Source organism: Jaculus jaculus, chromosome 1 (genome assembly GCF_020740685.1).
Source record: "Jaculus jaculus isolate mJacJac1 chromosome 1, mJacJac1.mat.Y.cur, whole genome shotgun sequence".
Classification (NCBI taxonomy): Eukaryota; Metazoa; Chordata; class Mammalia; order Rodentia; family Dipodidae; genus Jaculus; species Jaculus jaculus.
In genome coordinates, this window is record NC_059102.1 from 152,571,249 (window position 1) to 152,587,506 (window position 16,258).

The 16,258-nt window shown below is 49.6% G+C and overlaps 1 protein-coding gene across 10 annotated transcripts in view; it reads left to right on the forward strand.

Moving 5' to 3' along the window:
* The window catches only part of Cacna1b (calcium voltage-gated channel subunit alpha1 B), a 200,632-nt gene that overhangs the window by 63,110 nt on the left and 121,264 nt on the right, over positions 1 to 16,258 (forward strand). For all 10 annotated transcript variants that reach the window (XM_045146210.1, XM_045146214.1, XM_045146223.1 and 7 more), the window contains exons 11-13: positions 6,202 to 6,411; positions 8,409 to 8,521; positions 14,650 to 14,762. In XM_045146210.1, coding sequence (XP_045002145.1) covers positions 6,202 to 6,411; positions 8,409 to 8,521; positions 14,650 to 14,762 — 436 coding nt within the window. The remainder of the gene's footprint in view (positions 1 to 6,201; positions 6,412 to 8,408; positions 8,522 to 14,649; positions 14,763 to 16,258) is intronic.

Consider the following 16,258-nt stretch of genomic DNA (forward strand, 5'->3'; position numbering starts at 1 on the left):
CGAACATGGGTCCTTAGGCTTCATAGGCAAGCACCTTAACTGCTAAGCCTTCTCTCCAGCCTAGATATAATTTTTTAAAAAGTTATCTTGAGTTATTTAGATAATTTCCTTTGATTCTTATTTGACTCAATTTTTTTCTGATTTTAAAATTTTTATTTATTTGCAATCTTAGAGAGAGAGAGGAGAGAATGGGTATGTTAAGGCCTCTTGCCACTGCAAATGAACTTCAGATAATGCATTCAGTACTTTGTGTATCTGGCTTTACTTGGGTATGGGAAATTGAACCCAAATGTCAGGTTTGCAAGCAAACACCTTTAACTGCTGAGCCATCTCTCCAGTCCTATTCTGATTCTGTAAAATGAACTGTGGTTGTAAAAAAAACAACAACTTTATTTTGTTTGTTTGTTTTGAGACAGGCTCTCAATTAACCCAGGCTGACTTGGAACTCACTCTGTAGCCCAGGTTGGCCTTGAACTCACAGTAATCTTCCTACCGCAGCCTCTTGAGTGCTGGGATAAAAGGTATGAGCTACCATGCCTAGATAAAAAACAAAACAAAAACCCTAGTAGTGGAAAACCATTTAAAGAACACTATAATTATTTACAGGCAAAATAACTGTGAACCTGCTGGTGGGGGAGAGAGAGAGAGAAAGGAGGAGGAAGGAAGCAAAAGAGGGAAGGAGAGAATGAATTTGGGCCAATTTTGTGATTTATTCCCCCCCTCCCCCAGGTAGGGTTTCACTTTGGTCCAGGCTGACCTGTAACTAACTGTATAGTCTCAGGGTGGCCTCAAACTCATGGCGATCCTCCTACCTCTGCCTCCCCAGTGCTGGGATTAAAGGCATGTGCCACCACACCTGGCTGATTTGTTCTTTATTAAGAAATGTATTTCTCTGGGTGTTAACTTGTTTCTACATGCAGCATTCTCATACAATCCATTTAATCTCTCCTGTGTTCAATTATTTGTGTGTTTATTCACTTAACAAATCTGTAGTAAGTACCCATCAAGCGCCAGGAGCCGTTTGAGGCATTGGAGCTGTGGTGTGGAAGATCAGGGCCCTTCTTTGGGAGATTGTTTCAGCAAGGCATGAGATGCCAAGCAGGATAGCAGTAACTATGCACTGTGCTGTGTGGGGGGGAGGAAAACGTAAGGAGGGAGGGGCCTGAAGGGTCTGCGGGTTGGGATTTTAAGTAGAATGGCCATAGATGGCTTTAGGACAGAGGTTGTTGAGTCAAGAGCTGGAAAAGAGTAGAGAGGAAAGAACATTCAGAAACGAGCGTTCAGACACCCTGAGACAGAAACGTGCCTGGCATGCATGAGAGATGTCATATGCTGAAGATGAGCTAGGTCTCCACAAGGATTCCTCATGGTCACAGTGGGGCTGCAGGGACACCCCCTGGCTTTCAGTGTAGCAGGGTCTGTGTCCCCTTGGGGTGCTGAAGATACGCTTAAGTGGGGAAAGCAGGAGCAGGGAGGCCAGTTTGAAGGACAGTGTAAAATTCTGTCCGATTGTAGCTTGGGCCTGGATTGGGTGGTGGCAGAAGGGAGATGGTAAGTGTTCGGATCACTTTGAAGACAGGCTGCAGCACTGCTGGCCATTTGAGAGTGCTTAGGAGTAAGACAGATCATATTTTATTTATTTATTTATGAGAGAGAGAGAATGGGTGCACCAGGGCCTCTAGTCACTGCAAACGAACTCCAGATGCACGCGCCACCTTGTGCATCTGGCTTACGTAGGTCCTGAGGACTTGAACTTCGGTCCTATAAATAAACAAAATATTTTTAAAAAAGAAGGTGGGTTGGCTCAGGCATTTGAGGGAGTGCTGGAGACCAGGCATATGTCACAATGCGCACTGTGTGTGTGGTGGAGGGTTGGGGTGTGAGGTGGCGGGGGCTGCTGGCTGTGTCCAGATGTGTTCTCTGTTGTGGCTCTGAGGCCAATGCAAACCCTGCCCAAGGGGCTCTGCTGCTTTCCTTCCCCCAGTGCATCCATCGTCACTTCTATTTTTTCTTAGCTAGGGTTGTAGTGAGTTCACATAGAACTTATAAGGGTTAGGGCACCAGGTTTTTAGATTTCTTTTCCTTTGTTTGTTCTTAGTATTATTTTCCTCATTTTCAATTTATCACTTTATTCTTTATTGTTATTATTATACCTTTACATTGCTTTGGTTTCCTTTATTAATTTTCTTATCTCTTAAAAATATGTAATAAACTGAGCATGATGGCGCATGCCTTTAATCCCAGCACTTGGGAGGGAGAGGTGAGGAGGATTGCTGTGAGTTCAAGGCCAGCCTGGTGATACAGAGTGAATTCCAGGTCAGCCTGAGCTAGAGTGAAACCCTACTTCGAAAAACCAAAGAATCAAAACAAAAAAGAATATATATATATATTATCTATCTATCTATCGTTCTCTTTTTCTCTCTTTCTTCCTTTTGTTCTTATAATAAGACATCCTGGCTCTATGTTTTCCTCTGCATAAGGCTTTGCTGTATTTTCTTTTTTTTTTTAGTTTCTAGGTCATAGTCTTTTTATTTGTATTGTTTTGGGTTTTCGAGGTGGGGTCTTGCTCTAGCCTGGGCTGACTTGGAATACATTATGCAGTCTCAAGGAGGCCTCAGACCTAGAGTGATCCCCCTACCTCTGCCTCCTGAGTGCTGGGACTAAAGATGTGCTCCACCATGCTCAGCTTTCATATTTTTTAAAAATATTTATAGAGCCAGGCGTGGTGGCACATGCCTTTAATCCCAGCACTCGGGAGGCAGAGGTAGGAGGATCTCCATGAATTCGAGGCCACCCTGAGACGACATAGTGAATTCCAAGTCAGCCTGGGTTATAGTAAAACCCTTCCTCAAAAAACCAAAATAAATAAATAATAAAAATAGGCTGGAGAGATGGCTTAGCAGTTAAGGTGCTTGCCTGCAAAGACAAAGAACCCAGGCTCAACTCCCCAGGACCCACATAAACCAGATGCACAAGGGGATGCATACATCTGGAGTTTATTTGCAATGGATGGAGGCCCTAACCCATTCTCTCTCTCTCTACCTGCCTATTTCTGTATCTAAAAATAAAATATTTTTAAAACTTATTTATTTATTTGCAAGCAGAGTGAGAGACAGACAGAGAGAATGGGCACAACAGGACCTCCTGCTGCTGCAATGAATTCCAGATACATATACTACTTTGTGTATCTGGCTTTATGTAGGTACTGGAGAATTGAAGCTGGGTCCTTAAGCTTGGGAGGCAGGTACCTTAAAACCACTGAGCCAGAACCATCTTTTCAGTCTTAGGTTATATTCTTTTTTTTCTTAAGTGTTATTTATTTATGAGAAAGAGAAAGGCGGGGGGTGGGGGGGAGAGCAAGAGAATGAGCACACCAGGGCCTCCAGCCGTGCATCTGGCTTTACGTGGGTCCTGGAGAATCGAACCATTCATTTCAGCTTTGTTTTGATTAGCCTGCCACTGTCCTTGAATCCCTGGGACTCGGGGCTTTACCTAGGTCTCATCAGAGCCCAAAGAGTCACTTGTATTCAAGGGCCCATAGGCATTGACACTTGGTTCACGCTCTTGGGTCCTGACAGGGAGGAGGGGGACCATGCTTGGATTTTGTGTTCCCAGCTCTTCTGTCCCTCCTTTGCTGCCCTGTAGCCAAGAATAGCTTTGTCCTAGGCCACATGCTGTCCCTCCATCCACACTTGCTCAGTAGGCTGTGATTCGAACCTTGCCCTGCAGCCCTGGATCATCTCACTAAACCTCCCGCAACCAGGGGAGGTCTAGGTGAGGCGTGCTCTCTCTATCTCCAAGGCTCCAGGGCACATATTGAGGACAAGGGGTGGTGGCACTTTGGGGCTATGTCGACTTGTTGCTTGAGCCATGTGACATTCAGTGCACTGTGTTGGGACAAGCTAACAGGGCTGGAAGAACCTTGGCAGTCTTCTTTCTCCTCTATGGTCTCTGGAAGGTTGACAGCACGGGTCTTGACCACCTATGCACGTTATTTTTTAAAAATATTTTATTATTTATTTGAGAGACAAAGGGAGGAAGAGGCAGAAGGAAGTAGAGAGAGAGAGAGAGAGAGAGAGAGAGAGAATGGGTGCACTGGGGCCTCCAGCCACTGTAAACAAATTCCAGATGCATGTGCCACCTTGTGCATCTGGCTTACGTGGGTCATGGGGAATAGAACCTGGGTCCTTTGGCTTTGCAGGCAGACCCCTTAACCACTAAGCCATCTCTCCAGCCCCACCCCCCATGAGGCCTTTCTCATGTGAGGCTGGCTAGTCCTTACTTAGATGGTCTGGTGAGCCTGGTGGCAGTGTGGTCTCCACAGAGACTTTGCCCACTGTCTCTCTGGCCACACACACACACACAGCAGTTTGCATGAATCGTGTCCTCTTTGCCCTGCTTCCCCAGTGGCCCTTGGCATCTGCAGTTGCATGCATGTGTGCGTGCATGCTGAATATACTCCTCTGCTGGGAGCATCCAGTTGGATCTTTGACCAGAGTGTGCCTGGTCATGGGTTAGGTGTGTGCAAGTGTGAGTGTGCAGTACAGAGGTCCTGTGTGACCACATGAATGTGAGGGTGCATGGGGTCTGGGGCTGTGGCCTGCTCTGTGTGGCTGGTCTTCATTTCTGCAAAGCATACTGCCTCCTCCCCAGCCCCCGTTGCCTCTGGAGAGAGCAGAGCCTTGTTCTCAGCCCTCAGCAGGGCTGACCTGGAGGTCTTCCTGGGTGAGTCAGCTCCGACTGTGCCAGTGGCTGCCCACATGGTATCGATATGAGGCTGTGGTTGCCTTCGTGGGTCTTTGTGTCTTCTGTGGGTGCGGCGTGGGGCATCCAGAGCTGAGCCAGGCCTTCCTCATTAAGGTCTTGGAGAGCATCACTAGCTGATGAATTTCGTCTGCACTCTCCTCAGGGCCCCAGCTATTGTGACAGTTTCTGCCTGTGGACAAGTTCCTTCAAAAGGCTCAGGACCCGGTCTCATGTCCCCAAACTCATAATGTTTTCAGTGTGCCACTAAAATGTGTGTACATATGTATATAGCATACACATTTGTACACAGGGACCCTATGTCCAGATGCTCAGAGACACCCCCCGCCAGCCAGGGGGCAGTGTGGTGCTCTCAGGAGATCACCAGGCCCTATAGTGCGCACACTAGGGCAGCAGTGCACACCGGCAGAGACATGGCGGTACCCAGACGCAGCCAGGCCCCCTACCACATTCCAGCCACCATCACCCCCAGAACCTCTAGGCACCTACAGAGACCATTCACTCATGTGTCAACGTTTATTGAACCCTTCTCTGTGCAGAAACACGTAGAAAAAACAAGGCGGCGCAGTCCGGGAACGTTGCCCTCTGGTCTGGGAAGTGGGTGCAGAGCAGTAAACAGTAAAAGTGACACTTGCGGATGAGGTTCTGGTCCCTGTTGGGGAGTTGGGCTGAGGATCTGATTTCAAACAGTGTGTCAGGGAAGGGTACTCAGAGGAGGTCACGTTGAAGCCAGGGCTTGAGCAGAGGAGCCAGTGAGAGGAACTGTGAAGGGCCAAGGCAGAGCAGGAGCGGCGGGTTGGAGAGTCCAGTCACTTGGGGGTGAATAGAGAGATGCGTCAGATTACAGCGGGCTCAGCCACCTTCCCAGACTGAGCATTTAGGGCTCTGGACAGGACAGTGGCCACCTTACACATAAATCGGTACACTTGGCCGGGTTCCTGGGGAGCTGCTTAAGAAACAGGTAGATGGTGGTTTCCAACCCCTGGGTTTGTGAGGATGGACAGGGGAGGCAGAGGCAGCGCAGCCTACCAAGCCACACTGTGAAGGTAGGGTTTGGGGGAGGGACTAACCTGGTGGGATTTATATCTTTGGGAAAAAAATAAATAAAAAAGGAAAACAGCAACTCGTAGTGCCTGTGGAGAGTGTCAGTGAGTCAGGGCTCTTGGAAGTTGGCCAGGGTGCTGGGAACCAGACACAATAACTTCTGACAATCCAATCTGGCACCCAGCAGTTTTGGATCTCCTCATCTGAGAGATTTCATCAGGTGGGGCCAGAACCCCTTCAGGGCCCACAGGGGCAAGCCAGGCAGCAGCCTGTGCCCAGCAAGATCCGGGTGGTGTCGTCAGGGCTTCTGAGGATGAGAGGGCATCTGTGGGTTGCTGCTTCTGCGGGGACCCCACTGGTCCTTGAGCACTCAGCAAGACTCTTGTCCTGTAGGGTCCCCTTTCGCTCGTGCCAGCCTCAAGAGCGGGAAGACAGAGAGCTCATCTTATTTCCGGAGGAAGGAGAAGATGTTCCGGTTCTTCATCCGGCGCATGGTGAAGGCTCAGAGTTTCTACTGGGTGGTGCTGTGTGTGGTGGCCCTGAACACACTGTGCGTGGCCATGGTGCATTACAACCAGCCGCAGCGGCTCACCACTGCACTGTGTATGTACCCCAGTCTCTCCTCCACGGCCCTTCCCAACCAATGTGCTCTTCAACCCGGGACTCTTGGTAGGGGACACCCTGGGTGGAAGCCCATCTGGTGCAAAGCCTTAGGCGTGGGTGGAAGGCCCCTTTATCCCTGCAGGTGGGTTCCAGTTAACTCATCTGACATGGCTAGATGCCCATCGTCGGTGTCATACAACACGGATTGGGGGGGGGGGTCCTCAGGAGTGGAATGTGTGGGATGATCAGGGGCAAGGCAGGCCAGCAGACCTAGGACCAGGTATAGGCTTTAGACCCATGGATCAGCAACTCAGCTCTACGCTCCTCTTCCCCGAGGCTGCCGCTGCCACCCCGGGTCCTCATCATGGCACAGGTGCCTGCTAGTTGAATGAATGATTCAGGAACAACTGAATGAAGGAACCCTTTTCTTGTCTTAGAGGGAAGTTTTTGCGAGGCTGTGGACATACTGACAGGATACTGGGGGATTTCGGGTCCCTTTCTCTGAAGGTCTAACCTTTGGCAATTCTTGCCAAAGTCCCCTTACATGTTTTCTTGGGGAGCAAGTTCAATGCCTGGGCAGCCTCACTTGAAGCCCAGCATGTGGGTTGTGAGCAGTGTGTTGGGAGCCTGACAGCCCAGGACTACCATGGTGCTAGGTATGGAGGGGCTTTGGGCTTCTGGCTAGGGGCATTGTGTCCTTCAAGTCTGCTATGTGTCTCCTGAGTCCTCTGAGTTATTCCAAGCTGGGTTACGTGGCCGAAGCTTCCCCGATCTACCTCGCACCTGCTGATTAGCACAGTTGGGCCAGGTGATGGTCACTTGGGCAGGGATGGGCCTAGATGGGAAGGGCATTTAAAAAATATATTCTATTTATTTATTTATTTATTTATGAGAGGTGGCAGATACACAGAGAGAGAATGGGTGTACCAGGGCCTCTAGCCAATGCAAATGAAGTCCAGATGCATGTGCCACCTTGTGCATCAGGCTTACATGGGTAGTGGGGAATTGAACCTAGATCATTAGGCTTTTCAGGCAAGAGCTTTAACCACTGAGCAATCTCTCCAGCCCAGGGAGAGCATTTCTGTCTTTGACAGGCTCCTAGACCTGCTTCTTAGCATCCTATTCGTGCTGTGGGTGTCTAGTGATTTTCCCACTGGGTTTGAAGTCTGGGCTTGCCGAGGGTGACTTGCTGTCACTAGCTGGTAAGGAGTCACAGAAAAGGTTCCCACCCTTCTGTTTGCATGGTGCCCAGTGGGCTGTGGAACTAGCATCTCAGATGCTGAAAATCAGCCCGTCCACGGAAGCATTTGGATCTTTGCAGTATAGGTGTTGGGAAGTGGTAGGTGCAAGCAGATTTCAGGGTGCATGGGGATGGAGAACATATGCTCCCCCCACCCCACTTCCATGATCTGACAGAGGCTCTGGGTAGGCTGGGCAGTCAGCTTTCTGGTGACAGGGGATCTTGGCACTATGTCCTTCATTCCTTGTCATGGCCTTGACCCTGTGTGGTTCTGCTCTGGGCTCTGAGTTGCTGTCTTGGTAAAGGACACAGCAAGTGTTGGTGCCTGTGGGAGCTCATGTGGGGTGGTGGAGGAGTTCTCTGTTTAGTGGGTGGCGGAAACACATGAGTCAAGTTAAAAATCAAACATGGTGTGTGGTGGATCTGAAGATGGGTGTCAAGAAGTCTTTGTGGAAGACTCTGGTGAGAAGAATGAGAGCCATCACATGGAGCTGGAGGTAGAAGAGCCTCTTTCGGGACACCCTGGGGTGTCTTCCTCTTGAGCTGTGTTGCACGGACTCTTGGCACTCTACCATCCCTGTTGGAACCCACACGTCTCATGAGCTTTGACCGTTGATTCTTCTCTTGGGCTGTAGTCAGAGTGAGGGGGTGCAGACCAGGCCCATAAAGCCCAGGGCTGTGATACCCTCCAGTCTGGAGTGGAGGGCAGGGTTGGAGGAGCCCTGTTCTAATGCCTCTCTCCTCTGACTTCTCTTAGACTTCGCAGAGTTTGTCTTCCTGGCTCTCTTTCTCACAGAGATGACCCTGAAGATGTATGGCCTGGGTCCCAGAAGCTACTTCCGGTCTTCCTTCAACTGCTTTGACTTTGGGGTGAGTAAGACACCCCACTAGGGGCCCCTAACATGAGTCTGAGCCATTCACGGCTTTTACCCACTTGCATACCCGATGCGGCCTAAGCTCTGTGATCCGGCGTGGGACAGAAAGGGTGCCTAGAGACTGAGAGGTGGAAGGAGGCCTGCCCTTGCTCTGCCTGGTGATGCCCTTGCTCTGCCTGGTGATGGGGTGTAGATGCCTCTTCCCTCTCACCCTGTCCACAGCCTCACAGGAAGCTAAAGGTTTGGCAGCTCTTTCTGTGCCTGGGCTCTTGTAACCTAGTGGCCCAGTCTCCCCAGTAGGGCTCTTCAGTGGTCCTGTACCCCACCATCCTGAAGGTCTGGCCTGGGTGCCTGTGCTTTTAGGTAAGAGCGGCACTACACTGTGCTGGCCTGGCTTTCTTTGTGGGAAGGTACGGTGGGCCTGGCTTGGTCTCTTCCAAGCCTTTGTGGGTGGGGAAAGCTTTGGTGATAATATGGTTGCCATGGCTCACCATGACTTTGTTAATCACACTCAGGGCAGGGCCATGCCACAGAACGTGCTTAACCCTAAGCCTGAGGATGTAGCCCTGCTCACAGGTACATGTGGTGAATGTGGGCGTTCTGTCAACTCCTAAATGTATCTTACCCAATTATGCATTCTGGGACTTGGGAAATAGCCACAGGATGAGTTCCAGGACCCACTGTCAGTTTAATATTTGCCAAAACTCCATTGATCACCTGACCTCCATAAGCACCTACTTTAACAGAAGGGCCACGGTGCTGTTCAGGTTCTCCTGGAATCAATGTCAGTTCAGAGCCAGTGTCCAGTAAGCCCCGAAAGGTCTGATTATTTCCTTTTCCCCAGTGTACAGTTACCCTAGCAAAAGGCCACAGGTCCCTCTGCGGAAGGATAGGTGTAAGTTTAATATTGAAACTTTTGGGGGTTGTAGGAGGGTCCTTCCTCGAGGGGACCCAGCCACTCCTTCAACCAAGGGGCTCAGGATCTGTCAACCTGCTCAAGTCTGGAAACTGATTAAGAGGCCTTGGTTCTCTGTTGCTATAATTCAAAGTGGCCTTGTGTTCCACAACTCTGTGGAAAGATTTGGAGTGCTGAGAGTTGTGTAGTAGCCAGGAAGGGGAGCCAGCTAGGTAGAAGGAAACCTCAGGGTTCTCCTTTCCTCACTTCTGCACTTGACAGTTGGCAGAGCCTTTGTGCTTAGTTTCTTCTTTTTTCGAGGTAGGGTCTCACTCTCGCCCAGGCTGACCTGGAATTCACTATGTAGTCTCAGGATATCCTTGAAGTCACGGTGATCCTCCTACCCTTACCTCCCAAGTGCTGGGATTAAAGGTGTGCGCCACCACGCCTGGCTTTGTGTTTAGTTTCTTAGGTCCTTACAGTGACTGTCACTCTACAGATGAGTGATAGACCCAGGACTGGCCGCTTAGTCTGTGGGAATTCATGTTTGACTAGACTTTCTGACCTCCGGCAGGGGTCATACTACCGTGTTGCCAAAGGCTCTCTGTAGGATTTGGCTGCTTGTGACTCTGACGGATGGCTGGGAGAGTCCCCTCTTTTTACCCTTCACCTCCTTGAGACATGAACAGGTTGATCTAGTGCTGAAGGAAGTCAAGAGGTGCTTGAGTCTTTCAGTTGTAGCAAATTATCTTAGAATGATTTGTTCAGAAAGCAGCCTGTGGGAAGCATAGAGGAACCTTGAATTCAGAGTTCTGAAACCTAGCTGGGCAAGAACTTAAAGTCTGGGCTTACTTCTTATAGCCTGGCTATCTGTTGGACTCTTGTTTCTGCCCCCTGCATTTCCCTTCCCTGCCCTGTCCTGCCTTTCTCTTCCCCTTTATTTTATTTGAGAGAGAAATAGAAAGTGGGAGAGCAAGAGAGAGAGGGAATATGAATGGGCGCTCCAGGGCCTTCAGCCACTGTAAATGAACTCCAGACGCATGTGCCACCTTGTGCATATGGCTTATGTGGGTCCTGGGGAATCAAACCTGAGTCCTTTGGCTTTGCAGGTGAACACCTTAACTGCTAAGCCATTTCTCCAGCCCCCTTCCCCTTCTCTTTTATGTGTGTATGCACATGCATGTGTGTGGGCATTGTATGCCCACGCAGCACTCCAAATACTCATCTGTGACAGCTGGACTGGCAGATTGTGACCAGATCAGGATGTTGGATGTCCTGCTCCTTAGCTCTCCTGTCCATTCTTGGTTGAGCTGGAGTCTTACTGATTCCACAGCTTGCCAGTTTTTTGTGAGCTTTTGTAATTCCCAGATCTCTCTTCCCTGTTGGGACTGGGGTTACGGCACAGGTGGCCATGCTCAGCTGCTTACATGGGTTCTGGAGATTCACACTGAGGTGGCCTCATGCATGTACAGGAAGGGTGCTTAACCACGGAGCCATCTCTGCAGCCCCTCCCTTCCCTTTCTGCAAAGTAGTGATATTTGGCGTTATATAGCTTTTTCAGCCTGTCCCTATCAGTAGGGTTAGGGCAATCCAAATGCTTCTTTTAGTTTTGTATGGCCTTGCTCCTTTTCAGTCTAACCTGGTTGTGATGTCTGTACATATATCTCTTTTAAAGGCACATAGTTGAGTTTATTTATTTGTTGGTTTTTTTTGGATATGTTGTGAACCTTCCTGAGTTCACCTGTTTAGACAACTCAACTCTTTTTTAAAAAATATTTTTTATTTTTACTTAGTTGACGGGGGGGGGGGGGAGAGGGAGAGAGGAAGAGAGAGAGAGAGAGAGAGAAGGAGAGGGAGAGAGGGAGAGAGAATAGGTACGCCAGGGCCTCCAGCCACTGCAAACAAACTCCAGATGTGTGCACCCCTTGTGCATCTGGCTAACATGGGTCCTGGGGAACTGAACCTTGGTCCTTTGACTTTGCAGGCAAATGCCTTAACCACTAAGCAATCCCTCCAGCCCTCTTTTTTGTTTTTTCAAGGTAGAGGTTCATTCTAGTCTAGGCTGACCTGGAATTCACTCTGTTTTCTCAAGGTGGCCTCGAACTCACAGCAATCCTATCTCTGCCTCCTGAGTGCTGGGATTAAAGAAGTGTGCCACCACGCCCGGCTTCAACTCTTTTCTTTTAAAATGAGAGCGGGTGGGGGGGGGGGGAGGGAAGGAGGAGAGAGAGAATGGGCATGCCAGAGCCTCTAACCATTGCAAATGAACTCCAGGTGCATGCACCACCATGTGCATCTGGCTTATGTGGGTCCTGGGAAATTGAACCTAGGTCCTTAGGCTTCATGGGCAAATGCCTTAACAGCTAAGCCATCTCTCTAGCCCCAAACCCTCAACTCTTAAGGAAGTAGGTCCTTTGCATGTATTTCACTGGTACGCCTTAAGTTCAGCATACTCTAGGGGCCTCAGAATCCAACAAGAACGACCCCTTGCTCTCTTCCTCAGGACAGAGCTGGGAGTATGTCTCCTCCACGTCTTACTCCCTCGAGACTGAGCTGGGAAGCACGTGAGCTCTTACTCCTTCAGAGCTGGGAGATGCAACTCGATAACTTTTTACTCCCCTAAAATAGAGTTGAAATCACCCCAATCTCCTACTCCTTCAGGACAGAGCTTACAGGTGCCCCCAGTCTCCTACTCTCTCCTGATCAAAGTGGGAGGCGCTCTTTGGAGTTCTTTGGCAGCATGAAGGTGGAACTGAAGTGTTCTGAAGCTCTTCCTGTGGTCTTTTTCAGATCCTACATAAAAGTCATGGTGATGCTTTTGGAATCATCTTTCAATCTGCCATTTTTTTTTTTTTTCAGTGTTGGCACCATTTGGTGTCTAAGAGGCTGAGCGTTTTCTGAACTAGCAACTCCTGGCTTCCTTCTGTTGGCTGGTACCACGGTTACGGTGGCTTTTTCCTCTTCCATTTGACATAAGCAGTAAGCTGACTCCAGGCAGCCCTGCAGCACTTGGCTTAGAAGTCTCTGGAGGCAGATTACACCTCCCAGCTCTCTGAGCATGGTGTCTACTATTCCCGAAACTGCAGGCAGCAGTGTGACCAGACTTCCTGCCAGTGCACCAGAGGACACGCTTCCTCTATTGTCTATAAGATTCTCTTTGTGTTCCTGCAGATCCCGATGGGCGGTGTTCTCAGTGTCCAGGGACTGCGTGTCCAGGGCACTTTAAGCTTTTGCTGACCAGCTGCTCAGTGCCCATTTTCTGGTTCCAAAACGGGTGCTGATTTTTTCTGCTTGAGATCCAATTATCCCAGTGCTGAGTGGCTTAAAGCAGTAAACACATATTACCTCACTGTGTCTGTGAGGAGTCAGGGTGTGACCTGACTGGATGCCTCTGGCTCGCCTCCAAGCTCATCTTGAGGCTGTTGACTAGATTCCCTCTAAAGCTGCTATGGGCTACGTTCCTGTCACCTGGGGCTCTCCACAGGCTCCTGGAGTGTCCTTGTCACATGGCACCAGGTAATATGAAGAGCCAAGAACCCCAAGATGGACACCACAGTCCTTGTGAATGTAACCCCCAGAGGTGACATCCCATCACTTTCACAGGATTCCGGTTGCTTGGCATGAGTTCTTAGGTCCTGCCTGTCTTTAAGCAAATGGGATTGTACAAGGATGGGAAAACAGATAGGGGAATCTCTGGGGTCCATGTTGGAGGCCACCAGCCAAATGAACCAATGGATGCAGACTGAGCATTTGCAGAAAGAAGTGCGCTGCTGACAGTGAAAAGATAATGGGTTTAGAAAACTACAGTCTCCAACCCAGGCATACGTAGGGGTCATTTTGTCATTGCAGGGACTCGGTGGTGAGAGTCAAGGGCCAACTCATTCTGCATTGCAGAGAGGGTCATCATGCCTGCTGCGGGTGGTGGTACTTGGGAGAGAGGGTGGAGAATGGGCAGCAGCTGACTGTGTCCGAGCTGACTCAAACTGCACCAGCCATATACCCAGCCATGCTGGCTAGCAGATCCATGTCACCCTGTATTATACCTCAGGGCTCTTTGCTGGTGTGTTCACTGTTCTCAGTGACTTGGTGAGAACAGCGATGTTAATCTGGTCAGACCTGAGTTGATGTAGAGTAGGCGGAGGCCATGGAAACTGGAAAATGTGGTTTAGGAGATTAATGTTCAACCTTTGAGTTCTCTACACCAAACTCAGAAGTGTAGATTACAGAGCCGGGTGTGGTGGCGCAGACCTTTAATCCCAGTACTCAGGTAGCAGTGGTAAGAGGATAACTGTGAGTTTGAGGCCGTCCTGAGACTATGTCAGCCTGAGCTAGAGAGAGACCCTATCTCAAAAAACAAAAAAATAAAACAAAGAAAGGTGTAGATTACAGAAAAATGAGAGTTACAAACATGGAGAGGACATGCTTACATATGTTGGGTGCCCCATAAAGTGAGGTGACTTCGGAGAAAAGTCAGCTTGGAACTCTGCGTTCTGTCCCGGGAAAGGTGGTGAAGGGCTGCTGGGCCCCAGTCCTACTGGCCTGCCTTTTTTGAGCCCTTAACACCAAGTGCTGACCACCACAGCCCCCAGCCCATCTGAGGAGCAGCTGAGAGGAATAACATTCCCCTTTCTCTCAAACATCAGGGCACCCAGGTCACGGGTCCTGAGCACACAAAGGAATAGGCTTGTCACACCGTCTCGATGGTGTGTGCAGGGTCCTGGGTGAACCTGGGAGAAGGTTCTACTTGCAATTTGTACATCTGAATACTTTGGAGCACCAGCATGACCAGGGAAGGGGGAGTTGTTGGGAGATAGCTTTTTGCTAGCGTGAGAGACAGCTGCCCGGTCGTCAGGGCTGGTAGAGAACATCTGCCCAGACTCAGAAGTGTTAAAGAAGATGCGGGCAGTGCCTGGCACTGATGAAACACAGGTGAGGCATTGGGAAGAAGGCTTCAAGCTCAGCTAGGATACCATCAGCCCGCCCTGGGCTTCGTGTTTTGTGCTTCCCGGAGTATCTAGGGTAGAAGAAGAGGGTGGATAGACACCAGGCTCCTGGGTGTCTGCAGCCTTCCCTGGGTTACAAGCTCATGTGAGATGTGTACCTCCTGCTGCCTCACCTGGCTTGTGCAGCAGACAGAAGGCAGGGTGGGTGTTTGCTGCCACTGAACCCGTGTGTGCACATGTGCGTAGATAGACATGTGTCCTGCACTGACCCTCTTCCTGTTGCAGGTCATTGTAGGGAGCATCTTTGAAGTGATCTGGGCGGCCATCAAGCCAGGAACCTCCTTTGGGATCAGTGTGCTGCGGGCGCTGCGCCTGCTGAGGATCTTCAAGGTCACCAAGTATGTCCATCGTCTTGGCGCACCCAGTAGGGCAGACAGTGGAGGCGATGTGCGATGCCGGCCTACGTGGGCGGCTGTGCCTGGGAACTCACCACAGCTGGACGCTGGCTCTGTGACTCACTGGCTTAAATACAAAACCGGCCATAAAACATGGGGCCATTCCCGACAGGCTCTTTTGGTATCATTTGTAGCCTCAGGATTGTCACCACCAGCCTCAGTGCTGCCAACACTTTTCCTGGTTCTCTTGATAGTTGGTACCCTTCCCCTAGCAACTCTGTACCATTTCCTCCTAAAGCCACCAGTGTCAGCTTCCCAGCTTTCAAAAGTGACTTGCTTTATAGTTAACAGAAAACAGATTTTTGTTCACTGAAAATGGATGAAATGGGGGTGGAGAGATGGCTTAGAGGTTAAGGTGCTTGCCTGCAAAGCCTAAGGACCCAGGTTCTGTTTCCTAGTTTCCTAGTGTAAGGCAGATGCACAAGGTGGTACCTGTGTCTGGAGTTCATTTGCAGTGGCTGGAGGCCCTAGCATGCCCATTCTCTCCCTCTCTGTCTCAAAATAAATAAATTCATAAACAAAATATTTTTAAAAACTGGATGAAATAAGCCAGACTCAGACAAATATTACATGTTTTTAAAGATATTTATTTATTGATTTATTTGAGAGCGAAAGATAGAGAATGGGCATGCTGGGGCCTTCAGTCACTGCAAATGAACTTTGCACCACCTTGTGCATCTATCTGGCTTACATGGATACTGGACAGTCTAACCTAGGTCCCCAGGGTTTGCAGACAGGCTTAGCCATAACTGCCAAGCCCTCTCTCCAATTTTACATGTTTTCTCTCATTGTGGACCCTAGATTTCACATAGATGCAAAAAAAAAAAAAAAAATCTCTCTCTGATACACCCCTCTCCTACTCCATGAAAATAGAAGCACGATTGCCTAGTAGAAGGAAGGGGACTAGCTGGAGGGGTTGGGAGTTAAACAGAGTCAAAGTACATTGAAATAAAATGCCTTTAGGATCTCCATCACTGTGTACAGTGCATGAGCAGTGACGAAACAAGAAAGCAGAAATTCTGTGACGGGTGTTTTCCCATTGTCCCACCCCAGGTTTTCCCACCCACACTGCAGAAGCCTTGACTCTGACCTCACAGGAGCCAGCCCAGTGCCCACATGGCTCCCTTTCCAAGGCTTGATTTCTCTGCCTGCCCACCTGAACCTGGCTCTGGTGGTCATGGTAGTGACAAGACTTTCCGCTTCCATTTCACTTGACTCGTAACTCTGCAAGCAGGTTGCTCCATTTGCCCTTGAGGAGACTGAGGGCCAGGGAGGTGGTGTAAGAGGACGCCTTTCTGTCACCTGCCAAAGGTGCAGTGGGAACTAGGGGAAAAGACTCTCCACAACATCGTATCAGTAGAAGAGGCCAGGGTGGATTTAGCTCACCCTAGGTTTCAGAGGCCCTGTGCCGTCAGGATCTTTGCTTGCTGTCTCAGCTG